This window comes from Nothobranchius furzeri, chromosome 4, assembly GCF_043380555.1.
Source record: "Nothobranchius furzeri strain GRZ-AD chromosome 4, NfurGRZ-RIMD1, whole genome shotgun sequence".
Lineage (NCBI taxonomy): Eukaryota > Metazoa > Chordata > Actinopteri > Cyprinodontiformes > Nothobranchiidae > Nothobranchius > Nothobranchius furzeri.
In genome coordinates this window covers 80,175,606-80,198,447 of record NC_091744.1, presented here as the reverse complement: position 1 = coordinate 80,198,447, position 22,842 = coordinate 80,175,606, and the positions used below count along the sequence as shown (strand labels likewise).

General features: G+C 47.2%; 1 protein-coding gene across 14 annotated transcripts in view; it reads left to right on the top strand.

Moving 5' to 3' along the window:
• Positions 1-21,776, top strand: part of phf21ab (PHD finger protein 21Ab) — a 53,715-nt gene extending 31,939 nt beyond the window's left edge. For 9 of the 14 annotated variants that reach the window (XM_054733313.2, XM_054733315.2, XM_054733316.2 and 6 more), the window contains 5 exons: positions 7,706-7,941; positions 9,511-9,666; positions 9,974-10,049; positions 10,119-10,222; positions 16,778-21,776. In XM_054733313.2, coding sequence (XP_054589288.2) covers positions 7,706-7,941; positions 9,511-9,666; positions 9,974-10,049; positions 10,119-10,222; positions 16,778-17,443 — 1,238 coding nt within the window. In that variant the 3' untranslated portion in view covers positions 17,444-21,776. The remainder of the gene's footprint in view (positions 1-7,705; positions 7,942-9,510; positions 9,667-9,973; positions 10,050-10,118; positions 10,223-16,777) is intronic. The other 5 variants (XM_054733312.2, XM_054733311.2, XR_011520371.1 and 2 more) reach the window with 4 other exon arrangements.
• Positions 21,777-22,842: the final 1,066 nt, after the last annotated feature.

Below are 22,842 nucleotides of genomic sequence, written 5' to 3'. Positions count from 1 at the left end.
TTCTGCATCCTGGGGCACAACAGGAATCTACCATATTTCCTGTCTGATTGAGTTTTCTGACAATAACAAATAGTCCAGCTGCCGGCTTTTACCTGCCAATATGGCGCTGTTTCGATTTGAATTGTTGCATGTCAGGAGAAGTGACGTCAACTCCCGGAGCTCTATAGTGCCTTTCACAGACAAAAACCACAAAGTGCTTAACTTTAAAACAGAATAAAATACAAGAACAGCAGAATAAGATAAGCAATAAAAACCTTCTCAGTGGCCTAGTGATGCAAGTGCCCACCCTGAGACTGGGAGATCCTGGGTTCAAATCTATGGTCGGGTCATACCTCCTTGTGGGACACTCAGCTTTAAGGGGTTGGATGGGGGGTTAAACCAGCAAATAGTTCCCGAGCGCAGCAGCAGCAGCTCATTGCTCCCCACGGGGATGGGTCACATGTGGAGATGTAATGTCACCAGTGTGTGATGACTATGGGACTTAAAAGCAGGTTTAAAAGCTTTTTAACCACCAAAAGGAATCAACACATTGGGTGCTTGACCATGTAAGGCTTTAAAAGTTAAAGATATGATTTTAAAATGAACTCTAAAATTCACAGGAAGCCAGTGAAGTGAGACCAGGACAGGAGTTGTGGGAACGTCGTGCAGCAGAGTTTTGCTGTAGTTGTAAACGTTTTTGCTGCTTGAGGTTTACACCAGCTAAGAGACGGCTACAGTCCAGGCGCGATAACATAAAAGCATGAATGACCATTTTCAGATCGGACTTGGAAATCAAAGGTTTTAATTTAGAGATGTTCGGAGATGAAAGAAGCAGTTTTTAAAGAGTTGGTTACGATACTGTTCAAATGACAGAATCGCATGTGACACCTGGGTTTCGTACAAATGGTTGGACAAAAGAGGACAGCACACCTAAATGCTGCTTCATACCAGGGATTTACTATGAGAACCTCCGTTTTGTCTGCATTCAAACTAAGTGATTATCATTTAATCATTGCTTGATTTCAGACAAACGGGCGATTCGTGCAAATTATGTTTGGAGCTCACTTGAACCTACGGAACTATACAGCTGAATATCATCAGCATAGAAGTGGTAAGATAGATCACTGCACTTACTGAGAATCAGTCTTGAGGGATAGCAAATATGAAAGAAAAGGTATTGGTACCAGAACCAAACCCTGTGGTACCTCACAGGTGGCTGACTTTTGTTCAGACTGCAACTGGTTTAAGGAAACACTAAAACTTCTGCTAGAAAAATGAAAACCAATTTTAAACCACTCCAGAGAGGCTGACATCTTCCAGTAGTCTATCGGAAGGCCCTAATCCACCATATCAAAAGAAACAGAGAGACCCAACAGGCAGATAACCGTAACCTTAGAGTCGGCGGCCATCAGAATGTCCCTGGACACCCTCAGCAGAGCGGTTTCTGTCCACTGATTGTTACAGAATACTGACTAGGGTTGAGTGGCTCTCCAGAAAATCATTAACTGTTCAGCCACAAATTTATCAGAATCAACTTTACTGTCGGTGCTCCAACCTGTCCAAGGTTAGACACACAACCATGTAGAGCAATAACCGATATGGGCAGACACGAGAGCAGCCATCAAGGCGCTCCAAGAGTTCAGAAAAGGCAGCTTGGAGATGGGCTGTGAGGGGTTAAGGTTTAGCTTCTTAAGAATGGGCTCAACTACTTAATGAAGTAGCAACCACACCAGTTTCTGGCGAAGTGTTAAAAATGTTTGTAACACAGGGACCAATAAGGTGGAACTCTTCTTTCAACAAAGATGCAGGTAGAACATCATTTAGAGATTATGTCACTGTAGAATTCTTACATATTGCTCCTTTAAAGCTTCCGGTGATACTTGCTGAGATCCTTCCTTCTCATTGGTGGGTCAGCCTTCAGAAGAGACCAGAACCAAAGTGTTCTGGAGGTTGGAGCCATTTTTCTGGTAGTTTCAGGGAAATGTGCAGAACTTCTTTCATGTTCTGAAGGACCCCATTTGAACTCCAGCTGAAATGTATTGAGGGAGCGTCAGTTCTTCTGGTCCTCAGGTTTGGGTTTGATCTGGAGAATCATGCTGATGTGTACTAACTGTAACCAGACTAACAGGAAGCTGCTCATGTGACATCACACCTCAGAAGTTCAAAGGTCATCTTCTGTTTCTGGAATGTTTAATAACTTGGACTCAGAGTTCAGCACACCTTCAGCTGTCCACCCTGGTTCTGGTAGAACTGGTTTCTGTGGGTCTGTTCAGTATTTGGCAGCCACTGCTAGTGCAGGTCGTCCACCTTAAAAAGACAAGAGGTCTGTCATTTTCATCATGGGTACTCTTCAGCTGAGAGGCAGAAGGTGGAAAACATCACTTAGCCCCCTTCAGACAGGCCATGAAAAACGGAAATGTTCTGGAATCTGTCCGTAAGACCTTTCTGTCTGAATACAAACATCCGGATAACGTGTTCCGGAATTTATCCGGACAAAACCCCTAGTAACAGGTCCGGACTTGTTACAGACAGGGTGGCTGCTTCAGACTGGTGAGGTAAAGTTCCGGACAAGGGGGAGGGGGAGGAGGAGGGGACCGGGGGACGCTGTGCGCACTTATATAACCCGCTTTCTGTAGCATGCGGCGAACCACGGCAGCTCGCCTCCTACGGTACAGCCTAGACGCGCGACGGAGCGCTTCACACCACTTCAGTGATTCCTTTAACCATTGAGCTTCATCATCCAGGTCTCTTATGCGTCTTCATGTGCGCAGAATTATGCTTAAGCATATGATATTTTCTTCTTCTTAACATAAGTCCGATTCTCCCCCAGAGGGGAGAATCCTAGTCAGAGGGGTTACATGCAGAGAATGATGAAAAAATGGTTATCTGGCCAAAAGAAGTAATACAGACCACAGATGTTAAGACGAGGAAGCTCCTAAGCATGCGTCCTGAGAATGTACACTAGCTGTAAGGAAGGAGGCCAAGGACTTGTGAGTGTGAAAGCCACCGTCCAGGATGAAACATCCAAGATCCATAAGTACATCAAGGATAAGGCCCCAACAGATGATATGCTCAGTGAATGCCATGACAATGGCGAGCAGAGAAGGACACGCTGGAGATACCATTGTTGGACGACAAACCCCTACATGGGATGGGACAGACAGATAACTGAAGTGGCTGGTATCTAGAAATCCTACCAATGGTAGGATATCGGTGGTGCCAGTGGTCATCAGGGTACCTGGGCAGTAACCCCCAGACTGGAGGAGTGGCTAAAGCAGATCCCAGAAAAAACATACGATACTACAGAACCCTCAAGCTCCCAGACCTCTTGGAATTTGTGTGTGTGCGTGTGTGTGTGTGTGTGTGTCTCAAAACCCTTGTTTGTATGACAGGGTAAGCGTCCTGTCACTGTGACCCGATTGATCATGCGCCCTAGCTACCTGGCCATGGGGATGTCCCTTTGGCTGACTGGTTAGCGCTCGTGACTCTCGCCCGGGATTCTGGGGATCGGATCTCGCCCGGGCCCTCATTTCTCCACCTTGCCCCATTTGCAAGCACAGAGGTTTCTTGTTAATGTTGACCAAGTTTGCGCACATTTTAGGAGGTAATTTAGTCCACCCCTCTTTGCAGACCATCTCTATATCATTAAGGTTTCCAGGTTGTCTCTGTGCAACTCTGAGCTTCAGCTCCCACCATAGGTTTTCTATTGGAAAATGGTGTGGAGACTGACTTAGCCACTCCATGACCTTAATGTGCTGCTTCTTGAGCCACTTCTTTGTTGCCTTTCCTGTATGCTTTAGGTCATTGTCGTGCTGGAACACCGGTCCAGAACTCATTTTCAGTTTCCTGGCAGAGGGAAGGAGGTTGGACGATACACGGCCCCGTCCATTTTCCTGTTGTTCCAGTGAAGCTGTCCTGTGCCCTTAGCAGAAAAACACGCCCAAAGCAAAATGTTTCCACCTCCGTGCATGGTGGTGGATATGGTGTTTAGGAGGTCATAGGCAGCATTTTTCATCCTCCAAACACGGAGAGTTGCCAAACTTCAGACGGGCTTGCACATGTGCCTTGTTGAGCAGGGGCACCTTGTGAGCACTGCAAGATCCATTGTGGTGTAATGTGTTTCCAATGGTTTTCTTGGTGACTGTGGTCCCAGCTACTTTGAGGTCATTAACTAACTCCTCTCGTGCAGTTTTAGAATGATCTCTCACCTCTCTAGGAATCATTGACAACCCACGAGGGGATATCTTGCAAGGTGCCCCAGACCGAGGTTGATTGGTGGTCATTTTGTGCCCCTTCCATTTCCAAACAGTTGTATCAACAGTTGTCACCTTCTCTCCCAGAGTCTTGCTAATGGTTTTGTAACCCATTCCAGCCTCGTGCAGGTCTACAGTCTTGTCTCCGACATCCTTGGACAGCTCTTTGGTCTTCCCCATGTTGGAGAGTTTGGAGTTTGCTTGATTAAGTGGACAGGTGTCTTTTATACAGGTGACTAGTGAAGACAGGTGTCTTTTGTACAGGTGACTAGTGAAGACAGGTGTCTTTTATACAGGTGACTAGTGAAGACAGGTGTCTTTTGTACAGGTGACTAGTGAAGACAGGTGTCTTTTGTACAGGTGACTAGTGAAGACAGGTGTCTTTTATACAGGTGACTAGTGAAGACAGGTGTCTTATACAGGTGACTAGTGAAGACAGGTGTCTTTTATACAGGTGACTAGTGAAGACAGGTGTCTTTTATACAGGTGACTAGTGAAGACAGGTGTCTTTTATACAGGTGACTAGTGAAGACAGGTGTCTTTTATACAGGTGACTAGTGAAGACAGGTGTCTTTTATACAGGTGACTAGTGAAGACAGGTGTCTTTTGTACAGGTGACTAGTGAAGACAGGTGTCTTTTATACAGGTGACTAGTGAAGACAGGTGTCTTTTATACAGGTGACTAGTGAAGACAGGTGTCTTTTATACAGGTGACTAGTGAAGACAGGTGTCTTTTATACAGGTGACTAGTGAAGACAGGTGTCTTTTATACAGGTGACTAGTGAAGACAGGTGTCTTTTATACAGGTGACTAGTGAAGACAGGTGTCTTTTATACAGGTGACTAGTGAAGACAGGTGTCTTTTGTACAGGTGACTAGTGAAGACAGGTGTCTTTTATACAGGTGACTAGTGAAGACAGGTGTCTTTTATACAGGTGACTAGTGAAGACAGGTGTCTTTTGTACAGGTGACTAGTGAAGACAGGTGTCTTTTGTACAGGTGACTAGTGAAGACAGGTGTCTTTTATACAGGTGACTAGTGAAGACAGGTGTCTTATACAGGTGACTAGTGAAGACAGGTGTCTTTTATACAGGTGACTAGTGAAGACAGGTGTCTTTTATACAGGTGACTAGTGAAGACAGGTGTCTTTTATACAGGTGACTAGTGAAGACAGGTGTCTTTTATACAGGTGACTAGTGAAGACAGGTGTCTTTTATACAGGTGACTAGTGAAGACAGGTGTCTTTTGTACAGGTGACTAGTGAAGACAGGTGTCTTTTATACAGGTGACTAGTGAAGACAGGTGTCTTTTATACAGGTGACTAGTGAAGACAGGTGTCTTTTATACAGGTGACTAGTGAAGACAGGTGTCTTATACAGGTGACTAGTGAAGACAGGTGTCTTTTATACAGGTGACTAGTGAAGACAGGTGTCTTTTATACAGGTGACTAGTGAAGACAGGTGTCTTTTATACAGGTGACTAGTGAAGACAGGTGTCTTTTGTACAGGTGACTAGTGAAGACAGGTGTCTTTTATACAGGTGACTAGTGAAGACAGGTGTCTTTTATACAGGTGACTAGTGAAGACAGGTGTCTTTTGTACAGGTGACTAGTGAAGACAGGTGTCTTTTGTACAGGTGACTAGTGAAGACAGGTGTCTTTTATACAGGTGACTAGTGAAGACAGGTGTCTTATACAGGTGACTAGTGAAGACAGGTGTCTTTTATACAGGTGACTAGTGAAGACAGGTGTCTTTTATACAGGTGACTAGTGAAGACAGGTGTCTTTTATACAGGTGACTAGTGAAGACAGGTGTCTTTTATACAGGTGACTAGTGAAGACAGGTGTCTTTTATACAGGTGACTAGTGAAGACAGGTGTCTTTTGTACAGGTGACTAGTGAAGACAGGTGTCTTTTATACAGGTGACTAGTGAAGACAGGTGTCTTTTATACAGGTGACTAGTGAAGACAGGTGTCTTATACAGGTGACTAGTGAAGACAGGTGTCTTTTGTACAGGTGACTAGTGAAGACAGGTGTCTTTTGTACAGGTGACTAGTGAAGACAGGTGTCTTTTATACAGGTGACTAGTGAAGACAGGTGTCTTTTGTACAGGTGACTAGTGAAGACAGGTGTCTTTTATACAGGTGACTAGTGAAGACAGGTGTCTTTTATACAGGTGACTAGTGAAGACAGGTGTCTTTTATACAGGTGACTAGTGAAGACAGGTGTCTTTTATACAGGTGACTAGTGAAGACAGGTGTCTTATACAGGTGACTAGTGAAGACAGGTGTCTTTTATACAGGTGACTAGTGAAGACAGGTGTCTTTTATACAGGTGACTAGTGAAGACAGGTGTCTTATACAGGTGACTAGTGAAGACAGGTGTCTTTTATACAGGTGACTAGTGAAGACAGGTGTCTTTTATACAGGTGACTAGTGAAGACAGGTGTCTTTTATACAGGTGACTAGTGAAGACAGGTGTCTGGGGCAGCAGTAGCTCAGGAGGTAGAGCGGGTTGTCTCATGATTGGAGGGTCATGGGTTTGATTCCAGCTCCCACCAGGGTATTTTGCTGTTGTGTCCTTGGGCAAGACACGTCACCCAACTTGCCTGTGTTGGTGGTGGTCAGTGGGGCTGACGGCGCCAAATGGCAGCCTTGCCTCTGTGACCGCCCCAGGGTGGCTGTGGCTACAAAGTAGCTTACCATCACTAGCAGTGTGTGAAAGTGTCTTTGAGTGTCCTAAACAAGCGCCATATACAGTAAGTTTGATGTATTATTTTATACAGGTGACTAGTGAAGACGGCAGTCTTTAATGAGGGTAACTAGTGAAAACAGGCGTGTTTTATACAGGTAACAAATTGAGTAGGAGAGTCTAACCACTCTGGGAGCCAGAACTCTCATTGCTTGGTGAGGGTTCAAATGTATTTTTGATTTTTCCTTTTGATGTGCCATCCATCACAGGTAAACGCACCTACCATTAAAATGATAACGTTCTGAGACTTAAGTTCATGACAAACTTACTAAATCAGCGAGGGGTCAAATGGTGATTTCCTCTCCTGTCTCGTTCCTTTTCAAACTAAAGGTGTACGTAACACCTGTCCACACACCACACCCACTGAGGCACGGGATGGAAACATGCTTTGGGGCGACGGGAGAACTGATCCATAGTTCTTCACCATCACACAAATTCATCAGTTCCTGGAGTTATGCTACCTTCTGTCTCCTCTCATGGTGAAGTGATGGGATTTGCAGACCTCTCCTTTTACGTGGGATACCTGCACAGTAGGTGGCTGCCTAATATGGTTTTGCCCCACTGTATGTATAATATGCAGAAATAAAATGGGTCAGACTCAGAACCAGTACTCCAGTAGCATCAGCTGATCAGATACTTGGTGTGTTGACCTCTGACCTCCTGCAGCCTGAGGGTCACTAACGCTGATGTCTGTGCTTCTGACTCCCCCCTTGACTCACGCTAGCCAATGAAGACTCCCTCTCAAAGGTATGTCATACAGATGGTCTGTTCTTGTCTTCTCCCCCTCCATCTTTCTTTCTTTTCTTTTTTTTTTCTTTGTTTTTCCGTCTTTGTCGTCTCTCATTTCACCCAGGTCGCCCACCCAAATACAGCAGCGTGTCGGAGCTGGGCAGCCTCACCCCGACCTCCCCCTCCAGCCCCGCCCGTCCCCTCCCCCTGCCCAGCCCCAGCTCTGGGGATGTAAGTAACGATGGGGGAGACGGGTAGTCCTACTGGCCCTGCAGCGCTGTCACCCATCACACACACGACCATGTTGTGTCCATGTGTTTGTCCTGACCTTACAAAGTGAACAGTGTTCTGTAGAACCGAGCCTCATCAGTAACACACACTCTAACCCACACACACGCCAACACTCACTATGAAGCCTGATTTATACGCCTTCATCAGTAAGTTTGAACTCACACACATCGACAGAGACGTTTTCTCTCCAGACTTCTCCGTTACCTGGGGAATGTTGCATAGCAGTTCCCTGCCAGGACACCAGAGGGCGTAGCACTGTTCTGTGGTATCCTGTAGTGTTAATATTGTTTTAATGTATTTTAACACGGATAAATGTGTCCCCTATTCTCCACCTCTTCGTGCGGTCACCATGCGCTAAAGCCACGTTTTTCTCATTTCTGTCCATGAATAAGACACTTGCTGCATATCTTTGTACTCTTTCAGTCACGGGTGAATAAACGGTCATATTTTCAGACTTTTTCCATGTCTGCCATTGAAATATCTTTGGCGGTGCTGCTGACAACTTTAAAGGAAGCAGAACATGTCTGGCAACAGTCAGAGCAGACTGAGGAACATCTCGCAGTGAAAACCTTTATACACCTGTGACAGGAGGAGTTCAAAACTGCATATTTGCAGTGGCGGTTTGACTATTAGGCATAGGTCAGCGGCCCCCTGGGGCTCCCTTATGTTGGGGGGCCTCCTAGCCCTGACTGCTGGCACCCCTCTGTTAATGCCACAATGGACTATTCCTTTAAGATGCCGATGCACAAACAGGAAGTCATTGGTAGTCATTCCACTGCAATCCAGTTGGTGGCGGCAATGCACCAAATCGTTGTTTGCCAGGTGCCACAAGACCACAAATAAGAAGAAGAGAGGCGGGAGCGTTTGTAAAACTCGAAGCGGTAGTGAAAACATTAAGCATGAAATGGGGCTCCAATAAGAGAAAGAAGCAGCTTGCTTTAAAAAAGCTTTTATCTTCACTTCCAAAAATGGCGTCGTTTTTCTACGTAAACATCAAAAGGAAGCAGAAAGAGAAAGACAGAGAAAAAGAGGAGGACTAATACAAAGTGAAAATAACTCATGTCAGAAGAGGGAAGAGTTTCACAAATCCAGTTAAAGGTAAGATTGTTGAAAATTTAGTGTAAGGGGGCCCCATGTCTGTGTTCGCCTTGGGCCCCCAAATTGCTAAATCCGCCACTGCATATTTGTGTCAGTAGAGTTTAGAGGTGAGATACGTCGAGAGGTGACTGCAATAATAGCAGGACACCCCAGAAAAGTGCTACGCCCTCTGCTGTCCTGGTGCAGAATTGCAACACTGACACCAACGAAGAAGTAAAGAAACGTCTCCGTCAGCATAAGCTAGGCTTAACACTCACTCACTCTTAACACACACACACCTTAGCTTTCTAGACAAAGCCAGCTGTAACTAAACCTGATGACGGTCCTGCCCCGTCCACCTCCGCCCGCCTCATGCAGGGTGGGCGAGGCTCAGGTGGACAGGGAACTGATTGGTCCAATTCTTCCTCGCAGGGAGACATCCACGAGGACTTCTGCACAGTGTGCAGACGCAGTGGCCAGTTGCTCATGTGCGACACGTGTTCTCGTGTTTATCACCTGGACTGCCTGGACCCCCCCCTGAAAACCATTCCTAAAGGCATGTGGATCTGTCCAAAATGTCAAGATCAGGTAACACAGCCACTGAGACTGATCTGGAGTCAGGGGGAAGCTCTGGCTGTTAGTAACTGTAGAAAGTTCTGGTGGCCATGTGCCACTCTGACCCGACTGTTCGGTCTTTGTAAGAACACATCACGCAGGATTGATTTTGTTTTTGTGCTTCTGTCTCACTCATTGTGTCGGTTAAGACTCACATCTCACATCCATCCACCCATCACCTGTCCCCTAGCGGTCCCACCTCAGCGTGGAGACCGGACCAGTCTCTTTTGACCCTTTCTGGGTCTTGGCCCGTGTGACACCTCTGAGCTTCTCTCTTCAGATCCTGAAAAAAGAAGAAGCCATTCCCTGGCCCGGAACGCTGGCTATTGTCCATTCCTACATCGCCTACAAAGAAGGTGAGGCTGTTGTCCTGTCCTGGGTCTGGCACCCGAACCTGCTCACTTTGGTTCGGTTCTGTCTTTCAGCTAAAGAAGAGGAAAAGCAGAAGCTGATGAAGTGGAGCTCTGAGCTGAAGGTGGAGCGCGAGCAGCTGGAGCAAAGAGTCAAACAGCTCAGCAACTCCATCACGGTGAGAACCAGAACCACACACGAGTCAGAACCCAGCAGCGGTCTGCTGAGGCTGGATCACAGTCCCGTTTCAGACATCCTTACACTCTGAAGTAATTTCCCGTTTCAGACATCCTTACACTCTGAAGTAATTTCATTTAGTTTGAACCAAATCACTGCCGAACTGCTGCTCCTCCACGTCAAGAGGAGCCAGTTCAGGTGGCTCGGGCATCTGGTCAGAATGCCTCCTGGCCACTCCCTGGTGAAGTTTTCCGGGCACGTCCAACTGGGAGGAGACCTAAAGGAAGACCCAGGACACGCTGGAGGGACTATGTCTCTCGGCTGTCAAGGTAACGCCTTACGAATCCTCCAGAGGAGCTGGTCCAAGTAGCTGTGGAGAGGGAAGTCTGGGCATCCCGGCTTGGGCTGCTGCCCCCACTACCCGACTCCGGATAAGCGGCTGAAAATGGATGGAAGGACGTAACCAGACTGGGTCGTTTCCAGCTGTAACTTGGTAGATCTCCTTAAGCCTCATTTATACATCTGTGTCGGGATGCACGCAACGCCATTATCTGTCCTTTCGATGGATCTCCAGCAAGCTCACAAGGACGGACAGAGTTGAGCTCTTTTCTAAACATCTGTTCGTCGAGACAGAGAACGCAAGCCTGTGATTGGTCAGGACGCCGCTGTCGTCTACAGCGCTGTCTTTGCGCCTCAAAAACGTAAAGAGAGCTGAGCAGGTGCCACTTTTGTCATACGTTTCTTTTTAAAACATGTTTAGACTGTTCAGAATACAAATCCAGGCTCTGTCACGTTTGATTGTTGTAATTAAACTTTGTAGGTGAGGAAGGTCAGAAATGGATCCGATCATTTTGTTTTTCCCTCATTTACAGTGACGGAGACAACAGTGCAGTGCGCCTGGCTCTGGTGTTAATCAAGTTAAATTATATCTCTTTGCAACAATTTTCACAAGAAAACAGAACAGTTAAAAGCAGGGCTTGTGTTGTGTTGACCGGACAGTTTCCGTATTTGACCGTTTATTTTGACGGAGAAAGAATAGAAAGAATTACCCCGACGCATGCAGACGAACTGACATTTTATTCTACGCACATCGCAGATGTAGCTAAGTCACTCAATAAATGATTCCCATCTGAACATCTGAGCTGGACACTGCTCAGCGCAGCTCACTGTCAGCGTGTACTACATAAGGTCCACAGCGAGCTGAAGATGTGGAGAGAGGCTTGGAGCGCGTCGCAGAACCAGAGCGCATGCAGGAAGATTCCTCCGACTGAAGCGAGACTTGTCACTTAGAAAATGTTCCCTGATTATGAAACTTTGGCTGAATAGCGCTTGTTCCTATCTCCAATGTGGCGACACATCCAGGAGCCTGTCTGAGGAGAGTCCCAGAATCTGACATCCTCGTCAGCTCAGAAAGCGCTTATGATTACGCACAAGCGTGACCCATCAACCCGGTCTCACAGTAAGACCGGGTTGGACCTGTTCAGGTTTACGCAGACAATCTTCACATTTAGAATTGGCATACAGATGTAAAATTAATTCAGTAAAATATAAAGAGTTTTATTTAAATATCCATTCATTATTTTACAAGCACAGAGAGCCGCATCAGATGGATGGAAGAGCTGCATGCGGCTCCAGAGCCGCGGGTTGCCGACCCCCGACATAGACATAGGGAGAAAATCTCATTATATCACGTTGCTGCATTGATGCAGAATCATGCACGGCTGAATCGCGATGCATCTTAGAATCAATCATTTTTCCCACCTCTAAAGAATACCTCGTGGAAAAACTAAAAGTATGAACGTTTAATTCCCCCGTGACCGGAGGAGTGAGAAGATACGCAGCAAGCGTTTTATTCGTGGACAGAAATGACGGGAAGCATGGGTTTAGAGGTGGCGCGTCTTAAATACAAACACAATATGAACACACTATCCTGTACCTAACCCTGTCTCTCCCTGGTGGAGCTGACGGAGAAATTAGGCTTTAGATGTTGTGGTTCTTTTTCCTTATCAAAAACAAGAGAGAGACAGGATTTGTCCAAACTCAGCGCGGGGCATTTATTTACACAACTCTTCCATACATCACCAACACTTCATGGGGACAGCGTCCAGCTTCGATCTTAACACCTCGGCTGGAGATCCTTCTGCAAAGCCCACGTTCTCCTACACCACGCAGCATCATATACTCTTCAACCCCCACCTCTGAGAAATGATGGAGTGCTACTTCCACTTCCTAATATGGTCAAAAGTTGTTGAGACTTTACATAAGCTGGACAGATCAACATGTTTTTGGAGCATGTACTCAGCAGCTGGGCTGCCTGATAAACGGCTGGTCTTGATAAGCGACATGTCAACATGCACGTACACAAAACACTGCTTTTAGCTCCTACAATGTTCTGCTGATCACGGTTCTAACAACAATCTGAAGTGCCTCACTAGCCACGTTTACATGCGCCAAATTTCCTCAGTCCCATTCAAATCCTGATCAGAAATCCCGAACCTCTGTTTACGTGGACCCTAAGTGAAATGATTGATTATGCCGTGAGTTTTTATGCACCAAGTATTAAATCAGACTGAACAGGTTGAGCATGAGAGTTTTCTTTACCAAAAATAAACTTTTAAACAAACGTCATGAAACGAAATGAAAAATGTAAGAAGAGAAGAAATGATTCTTCCTGCTTTCCTGATTCATTTATTCAATTCGTCGTCGTCTTCCTCCGCTTATCCGGGTCCGGGTCGCGGGGGCAGCATCCCAACTAGGGAGCTCCAGACCGTCCTCTCCCCGGCCACCTCCACCAGCTCCTCCGGCAGGACCCCAAGGCGTTCTCGGACCAGATTGGAGATGTAACCTCTCCAACGTGTCCTGGGTCAACCCGGGGGCCTCCTGCCGGCAGGACATGCCCAAAACACCTCCCCAGGGAGGCGTCCAGGAGGCATCCTGACCAGATGCCCAAACCACCTCAACTGACTCCTTTCGATCCGGAGGAGCAGCGGTTCTACTCCGAGTCCCTCCCGAATGTCCGAGCTCCTCACCCTATCTCTAAGGCTGAGCCCGGCCACCCTACGGAGGAAACTCATTTCGGCCGCTTGTATCCGTGATCTCGTTCTTTCGGTCATTACCCAAAGCTCATGACCATAGGTGAGGATTGGGACGTAGATCGACCGGTAAATCGAGAGCCTGGCTTTCTGGCTCAGCTCCCTCTTCACCACGACAGATCGGCTTAGCGTCCACATCACTGCAGACGCCGAACCAATCCACCTGTCAATCTCCCGATCCCTCCTACCCTCACTCGTGAACAAGACCCCGAGATACTTAAACTCCTCCACTTGAGGTAGGACTTCTCCCCCGACCCGGAGTTGGCAAGCCACCCTTTTCCGGTCGAGAACCATGGTCTCAGATTTGGAGGTGCTGATCCTCATCCCAGCCGCTTCACACTCGGCCGCGAACCTACCCAGCAAGAGCTGAAGGTCAGAGCTGGATGAAGCTAGGAGGACCACGTCATCCGTAAACAGCAGAGACAAGATTCTCCTGCCACCAAACTCGACACACTCCACACCACGGCTGCGCCTAGAAATTCTGTCCATAAAGGTAATGAACAGAACCGGTGACAAAGGGCAGCCCTGGCCGAGTCCAATCCTCATCGGGAGCAGGTCCGACTTACTACCGGCTATGCGGACCAAACTCACACTCCTCTGGTAAAGGGCCTGAATGGCCCTTAACTCATTCACTGCCAGCCGTTTCATGATCGCTAACGGCCTTCGCTGCCAGCGTTTCTCACCGTTTTTACTGTTTTTTTAAGAGTCACAGAACGTTGCGCGCTAGCATGATGTCGATGCCAAAACAACCTAAACAAAGAGGAGACTCACCTCTTACATCAGGAAGAAGCCGTGTGTTTCGAGCGTTATCCGTTCTTTCATAATCCGTTGTCGAATTGTGATCGGCAGACACTTTTCTGGTTCGCGCCTCACTTTTTTTACAGGAACGGCCCAAAACGATCTCCAAACACATGGATGGTCTGCTTCCTGATCATGTGATCTGTGACGTATGCGGATGAAGATCGGCTTCAGGGCTGAGATGTTTGTTCTCTCAGCGCGGGGGCTCGTTCCAATGCTCAAACAGTAAAAAAAATGCAAATTGGCAGTGAACGGTTGGATCTAAAATGACGACTTTAGTCGTCAATGGCAGTGAAATAGTTAACAGAAAGCCACCCACCCCATACTCCTGGAGCGTCCCCCACAGGGTGCCCCTGGGGACACGGTCATAAGCCTTCTCCAAATCCACAAAACACATGTGGATTGGTTGGGCAAACTCCCATGCCCCCTCCATCACCCTTGCAAGGGTATAGAGCTGGTCCACAGTTCCACGGCCAGGACGAAAACCACATTGCTCCTCCTCAATCTGAGATTCAACTATCGATCGGACCCTCCTCTCCAGTACCTTGGAGTAGACCTTTCCAGGGAGACTGAGGAGTGTGATCCCCCTATAGTTGGAACACACCCTCAGGTCACCCTTCTTAAAGATGGGGACCACCACCCCGGTCTGCCACTCCACAGGAACTGCCCCCGATGACCATGCAATGTTACAGAGACGCGTCAACCACGACAGCCCTACAACATCCATAGCCTTGAGATACCCAGGACGAATCTCATCCGCCCCCTGGGCTCCGCCGCTGTGTAGTTGTTTGACTACCTCAGCAACTTCTGCCCCCAAGATTGGACAGTCCATCCTCAGGTCTCCCGTCTCTGGTTCCTCCTCGGAATGCGCATTGGTGGGATTGAGGAGCTCCTCAAAATATTCCTTCCACCGTCCGACTATAGCCCCAGTTGACGTCAGCAGCTCCCCATCCCCACTGTAAACAGTGTGAGCGAGTTGCTGCCTTCCTCTCCTGAGGCACTGGACAGTTTGCCAGAACCTCTTTGGAGCCGATCGATAGTCTTTCTCCATGGCCTCACCAAACTCCTCCCATGCCCGAGATTTTGCGTCGGCAGCTGCCACTGCTGCACCCCGCTTGGCTATCCAGTACCTGTCTGCTGCCTTCGGAGACCCACAGACCAGCCACGCCCTGTAGGCCTCCTTCTTCAGCCTGACAGCTCCCTGAACCTCTGGTGTCCACCAGCGGGTACGGGGGTTGCCACCGCAACTGGCAGCGGCCACCTTGCGACCACAGCTAGCAACAGCCACCTCAACAATCGCAGAGTGGAACAAGGCCCACTCGGAGTCAATGTCCCCCACTGCTCTCGGGACGCGGTCAAAGCTCTGCCGGAGGTGGGAGTTGAAGACCGTCTTGACAGGTTCTTCTGCCAGGCGTTGCCAGCAGACCCTCACTATGCGTTTGGGTCTGCCAGGTCTACGCGGCATCTTCCCCTGCCATCTGATCCAACTCACCACCATGTGGTGATCAGTTGACAGCTCCGCTCCTCTCTTCACTCAATTTATTGCAATTTAATGTTTTTATTTTGCTCACAGAAGTTATGTTTTCTTCAGCGAATAACTGCAGGTTTACGCTCCTCTGCTTTTATTGTTGACGATATTAAATTGGGGGGGGGTTCAGACTCGCTTTATCACTGAGCTCTGTTGTGGTTTATTATTAATAAATGTGACAATCAGCTGAAACTGTTGAGAAAACCTGGTTCAAACTAATTAACAGGAGATGTTCATGTGTTCATCATGTGTTCATAAACGAACCGCATCTCATCTGCGTTAACGTGTTTTACACAGATAGTCGCCCAGAATATTTAGCTGAGGATGTTTTTCTACTCATCAGCCTCCTTAAACTCAAACCAGGTGCGTTTAACCGATGTTGACCGTCTTCTTCACGTCTCCGTCCACCCGCTGCTGAAACGGATCTGTGCTGCAAACCCAGCATGAGCCTGCGTGTTTCCGGTACAGACGTGAACACGTTAGTAGAATGATTTGTGCAATAATCAGATTTTTATTTTAGATGGATTAGAAATGACAGAAACGGGGACGACTCGCCATCGTGTGTAAAAGCCGGCGCTCATTAGTCAGGCATCGTTTACAGTCGGGTAGTCTGAATGAGGCGGCGAGGCTCGCTGGCTGCTGCACACATGAGCGGTGGGCGTTGTTTTACTGCAACAATCAGATCGACTGTGTACGCGCACGTCTATCGGAATGATGATAGGACTAAGCCACCTCTCTCTGTCTGATTGAAATTTCATCCCGATCGGACCGACTCGGATCAGAACATTCCGACTGACGTGTTTACATGCAGAATGTTTTATCTGATTGGGCGTTCGATCAGATTAATTGTGTTCATGTAAACGTGACAAGTGTCGTATCTGCCAGAGAACAACAGTTAAACCAAAACCGTTAGCTGAACCCAGCTGAGATTCCTTTAATCTGGAACCGCTCCTGATTCTTGTAAGACCCGGATCCAGACCCGCCGGGTTCACACAGGACCAGTTTGATTCAGAACCAGATTTTTGGATTCACACGAGAGAAATTATGTACTGTTGGTTTGGTGCTGATTATCAAATGATGTAAAGTCTGACTTCAGCTGTTCTGGTTCTCATCTCACTTTGATGTCTTCTTGGATCAGAAATGCATGGAGACCAAGAACACCATCTTGGCTCATCAGAAGGAGATGCAGCTTTCCCTGGACAAAGTCAAACACCTGATTCGCCTCATCCAGGCCTTCAACTTCAACCAGGCTCTGTTAGAGACAGAAGCGAGGGATGTCCGGGTCCAGGACGCCACTCTGACTGCAGTCACCCCTGGATCTGCAGCTTCACCTGGATCCAACCCTGTGGAGAAGCAGAAGCTGGAGAACTCAGTCAGCAGTAAACAGGAGGAGCAGCAAACAGGAGGAGCAGCAGAAGGAGACGACAGTGTTCAGCCCAACAGTACAGTTCTGACAAAATGCCCTGGTGGGGGGGTGGGGGTCATGGGTCAGACAGAGACTGATCTCCATGCGGGGTCCAAGTCTGGGGCAACTCCATTGGTCGATGTTCCTGCTGCCGCCACCAACGGTACATCTGAGCCAGCGGGGCCACAGTTGGTGGGGCCCCAGGCTCCAGGGCTAGAGCGCAGTCCCACAGGAAGCTGTTCATCCAACTCGGAGAACAAAATGGCTGCTCTTAACCCTGCAGAGATGGCAGCAGAGAAGAACCAGAACCAGGAGGAGATCAGCAACAACAGCAAAACCTCAGAACCCTCTCAACATTGTTTGCCAGCTCTTGTCAGCAGTTTGGACCAAAAGAAGTGACGTTGTCATGATTATTAAACGGACTCCTGCTGGCGCCACCCGGCGCCCTCAAGTTGCCAATCTGTATAAATGTTGTTTGTTTGCATCGTATTGTCGGACTGTGTCAGTGGTTGGTGTACAACACGGGTCACCTGACTCTGGGGTGCAGAGACACTCCACCCCGCCCCCTCCATCCCACCCAATGGGCTTCAGGACAGAAAGTGGACCGGGCCAGCATGCCAATTAGTGATAAACACTGAAAGGGAGGTTTCTTCATTATCACACCGGTGTGTGCCTGTTACAGTGGGGGTGGGGGGGTTCTGATGGGTCAAAAATGAGCCCAGAACCAGACGTCTGTCAGGGGTAACTGATTCTAGAAGCAGTGTTGTAATGGTTTGTGTTCCGAAAAAAGAACCTGTTCATCTCCTCGACTCGTTAAACCCAATGGGAACAAGGTTCTGTGTCCCGGTGGTCTGGATCTTCTACACCAGAACTAGTCTTCTAGAGCTGAAGCATTTTCAGTTCAAACATATCAGAACATTTACCAGAGCCTATTCTTAGTCCAAAAATCCAACAGAACCGACTTCTTACAAAGGCTCCAGTTTGCTTCAAACCAGCTTCTGTGACTCAGAACCAAGTCAGACGGACCAGAAGTACAAGAGTGAACAGAATCTTCATGTCAGAACAATAAAAATATGCCTGTGAAGAGTGAAAACAGGAAGAAGTCATTCACACCTAGTAGCAGACCCGACACTTAATCCAACCTCACCTAACCTAACCTCACCCTGCCTAATTTCCCCGATACTCGATCCAACCTCACCTCACCTAGCCTCACCCAACCTCACCCTGCCCAATCTCCTCGATACTCGATCCAACCTCACCTAAACCTTACTCAACCTCACCCTGCCCAATCTCCCTGATACTCGATCCAACCTCACCTCACTCAACCTCACCCTCCCCGATAATCGATCCAATCTCAACTCACCTAGCCTTACCCAACCTCACCCTGCCCAATTTCCATGGTACTCAATCCAACCTCACCCTGCCCGATTTCCCCAATACTCAATCCAACCTCACCCTCCCCGATGATCGATCCAATCTCAACTCACCTAGCCTTACCCAAACTCACCTTGCCCAATTTCCCTGATACTCAATCCAACCTCACCCTACCCAATCTTCCCGATACCCGATCCAACCTCGCCATGCCAAATCTCCCCAATACTCGATCCAACCTCACCTCACCTAACCTTACCCAACCTCACCCTGCCCAATCTCCCCGATACTCGATCCAACCTCGCCTGACAAGATATGTTCGAAATCTGATCCAACCTCACCCAATCTGGCTTGACTTGACCCAAACTCACTAGACCTGGTCTGATCCACCCCAACTTGACTCAACTCATCTTATCTTGTTACTGATTCTTAGAGCTGACCTGAGGTCTTCTGGTTCCTTTCAACTAGAATAATTGTCGGACCCTATCGTGACAGATTTGTCATCTCTGGTCCCCGTTGACCTCTGACCTTGGACGTTGTTCCCAGCTGGTCGGAGGTGGAGGAGGAACAGGAGCCTAACAGATGTGTCCAGTGGTGTCTGTTGTGTTGTGATGGAGATTTCATTTGTCAAGTCACTTGTGAACACTTAAATGTGAAACTGCAATATCACACAGTCAACACACACACTGACACACTCTGACACACACACACACACACACACACACACACTCAGACAAAACACACACATTCTCTCTATCTGGGCTGTTTGTTTTTATTGGAAACGATATTCAGGTCTTCCTTGTTTCAGAATAAGTGCTTTCTGTTCCTGAACCTACTGGACTGGACTCAGACCAGTTCTGTAGAACCCTGAACTGCCAAAATCATGATGAAGTGTCCAAATTCAGCAGGGACTCCTTCATTTCCTGCGTCACAGATCAAACGGGTGGCGAGGAGACCTGTGTCGCGCACTCCTTTTGGAGAACAGTAAGTCCCCAGATTGAGACGATCAAACAGGAAGAGGAACTTTGATGGAGGGTTTGTTGTTGGGACCTTCAGATGGAGCTCCACAACACCACCCTGAGACTAAAGCACAAGCCTGCTGCATCACAAAGAAGTGCTGAAGAGCTTTTTGTATGTTCACTAGGAGTTAACCAGAGTATGCATCTCTCTGTTGTCATGTGACTTATCCCCACATTGCCATTGCTGTCCTCAGAGGGACACCAAGCTTCTGTGAGACTCTGAAGCTAAGGAGTTGGATGCCTTCCTCCTCTCACAGTTGGACCGGAGCAGAGCTGAAAGGTTCTGAGGGCGGTGGTTGGTCTGAGTTTGTAGAACTGAACAGGACTTGTGGCTACGTGTTGGTCCAGGACCAGTACAGACTCTGGTCTGCAGGTCAGTGCTGCCTCTGCTCCGAACTTTGTTTTATTTCTGCTGAAAGTGTTTGGTTTTCCAGCCCTCACCCCTGACCCTCCTCACTCGGCCTAAACTCGGTTTTTCAGGTGTCTCTTATTATTTTATTGTTTCAGGAGGATTCTTGTGAATCAGCATATCTGTCACCTGATCAGCTGTATAAACTGCCTTCATTCAGAAGAACCCAGATCCGTGTTTGTGTCCGGACGGGAGAAGGAAGTGTCTGTAGTGGCCCCGCCTTCTTTTGGGTCTCATTTATTGTGTTTTGTTCTCGGTCCGTCTCCTCTGTGGACGTTCTGTTTTGAGACTTTAGTTTTTCTGTTGGTTCTGATCAGAACTGGAGCCCATGTTCCTGTAGACCGGACCTTCCCCTCTCCACAGTAGGTACCTCGAGTGCCTTTCTTCTTACAGCAGATAATATTTGACTTGCACTGTGACTTGTAGAACCTACCGGACCCTCTGGATGACCTCGTGTCCCCCCCCGGCCCTTTGAATCCACCACATGGTGTTTTGTTGTTTGTTCTAGAAGTTGCCTTAATGTGTTTTTATGTTTAGTGGTGAAACTTTGATATTTTGGACTGAAGCTGGAGGCAGTTAGATGTAGAGGAGGAAATCTCGCTCTGAGCTGTTTGTGATGCACTTTTAGTTTGATCAGTATTATAATCAGAGCAGGAGTTGGTTTTATTTTGAAAGGCTATTTCCTGTCTGTGGTTGTGTGTTTCAGATGAGGGTGAGTTTGTATGTGCTGGAGCACATTACAAATGAACAAACATCAGTGCACTCACCTTCTTATGCAAGTTTTCTACCAGATTTGCTTCTGATTTGTTTTCACGTAAAACTCGAGTCACCTTTTTTCTTTGAACATTCTGGCATCCTGATGCCAAACGTGTGCCGTTTACACTCTGACGTAGCCATCTGAGAGGCCGTTGGGAGCGTTTCATCTGTAAAGTGTGCAGCTTCCGGGTTTGCTGCAGACCGATTTCTGAACAGAACCATTATGATCCAAAAGAACCTGAGGGTTGTGTCTGAGCTGCAGTACCACAGGCCATCACCAGGACAAGCTGGCAGCATTGCCTCCATCTTTAGTTTTTGGTTCCTTTTAGCTTTTAAGTTGACCTCTGCTGCGCTGCGTTTGGGGGGTTGGGGGGGTTGGGGGGGGTTTCGGTTGGTTGCGATCATCTTGTCAAGGTCTGAAAGCGAAGATATCCAAAGAACCCGGTGTTTTGGGAAGTCTTGGAGCTTCATTTTGCGTTTTCTGCATCATCAGCATCCTGGACAATGTGTCTGAGGACCCCCAACAGGCGTTGGAAATGGGGGTGGGGTGGGGTGGGGTGGGGGGTATTGGTGGGCCATCTGCTCTCTATTCTCCAGTTTTAAGCGAGTGAGTCATGATTGTGGCCTTCTAGTGTTCTGTCTACATGACACCGTTTGTTCCTGCTCAGCCTCTGTCCACTTGACCTGTTCGTTCCAACCAGATTCCCGCAGCTTCTTACCTCATCCACAGCTGATTCCACATGGGGGGCAAAATATCTGGAAAAAATAAAAATAAAAAAAAATCCAAAAGAGTAAAAGTCTTTTTCTATCTTCCATTTGGTGAGATGCATTGTAGCGAAACGAATAAAGAAAAAGTTCACCTGGTGTGCTGAATAATGTGTAATTGGTTACTACACAAACTGAATATTTGTATAATTGTTTGTATTTTTTCATAATGATTTTGGAAAGGAATGTGTTTATTTTTTTGACTTCTGTTCCAGATGTGTCTTCTGTTGGCCTGACATTGTGACTGGTCTGGTGGGATTCTTACCTCTGTATTGAGCCTCTTCTGTGATGAATTCTTTGTATGCAGTGTTTAGGAAATACTGTAGGGACATGGGGAGGAGTTATTAGGAGCATTTGATCAATTTGTATTTATTTATTTTATCATTTTGTTAATAAATTGTGAAAATCACAATGTGTTCAGATTTAATTATGACTCATTAGTGTTTAATGTGCTTCTCACCGGACGTACCCTTGAGTAGATCATCTATCAAAGCAGCAATAGTTTAGTTTCCTGCTCCAGATCAAACAGATGTGCGTTAACGCATGAAGGAAAGAAGAGAGCGGAAGCAACTGTTGATGCATGTCAACCAGGGAAGGGTCAAAGGTTGTTAAACTCTGGGCTTCATTCTACAGAGAAATGGAAGTGGGAGCTGAAGTCTGGACCCAGCAGGTTTGCTGACATCACAACTGGGTCCAATATAAATGTTGCGTACACAACACGTCAGTAATCTGCGTAATTTTCTTCGCAAACCTTGAGATTTATAAACACTTGATGGTCAAATGTGATAACTAAAAGCAAGCTGACCCTGGTGTAACCCTCAACAATGCACACACTGGTGCAACACTCAGAGGTTTGGGCAGCCTTGTTGGTCTTCATGATGTTCCTGTTTAAATCATTGGTTGTTGTGATAAATGTCATATAGGAGCCACAAACAAGATAACAAGCCTAAACGCTGCTCAAAATCTCCTTAGGCATTCACGAGGAAAACGAAGAATGTTCTGGAATGGCCACCTCAGTCCCCAGACCTGAATATCATTAAAAAAGTGGTGTGAGTTAGAGAGCTGTCCATGCTGAGAAGCCTTCACGCTGTTAATACAACTATTAACACTTAGTTTTTTCACGTTTTGTGATAATGCAAACAGCCTGGATGATGATGTCTTGGTTTGGAAGCAGTTTAACTGTATTTAGTTGGACTTTGAGCTCAGGTGAGCCCCAGCAAGAATGGTTATATAAAAGCATTTTTCAGAAGATCATCTGCCATAGTTCTGTAAAGCTTTTATAAAAATAAAAAAAAAGGTAAGGGAGACGATAATCAAATAAATCTGATTTGCAATGAAAAAAATATAATTTAACCTGTTCTCTCCTCATGCTGAAATCTTCCTCTCATCATCAACCATCTAAAAGCGCCACCTTCATGGCAGCACCTACCAATGGTTAAATTGAGTGAGATTACATCTCACGTGGTCAGGTTTAAAGT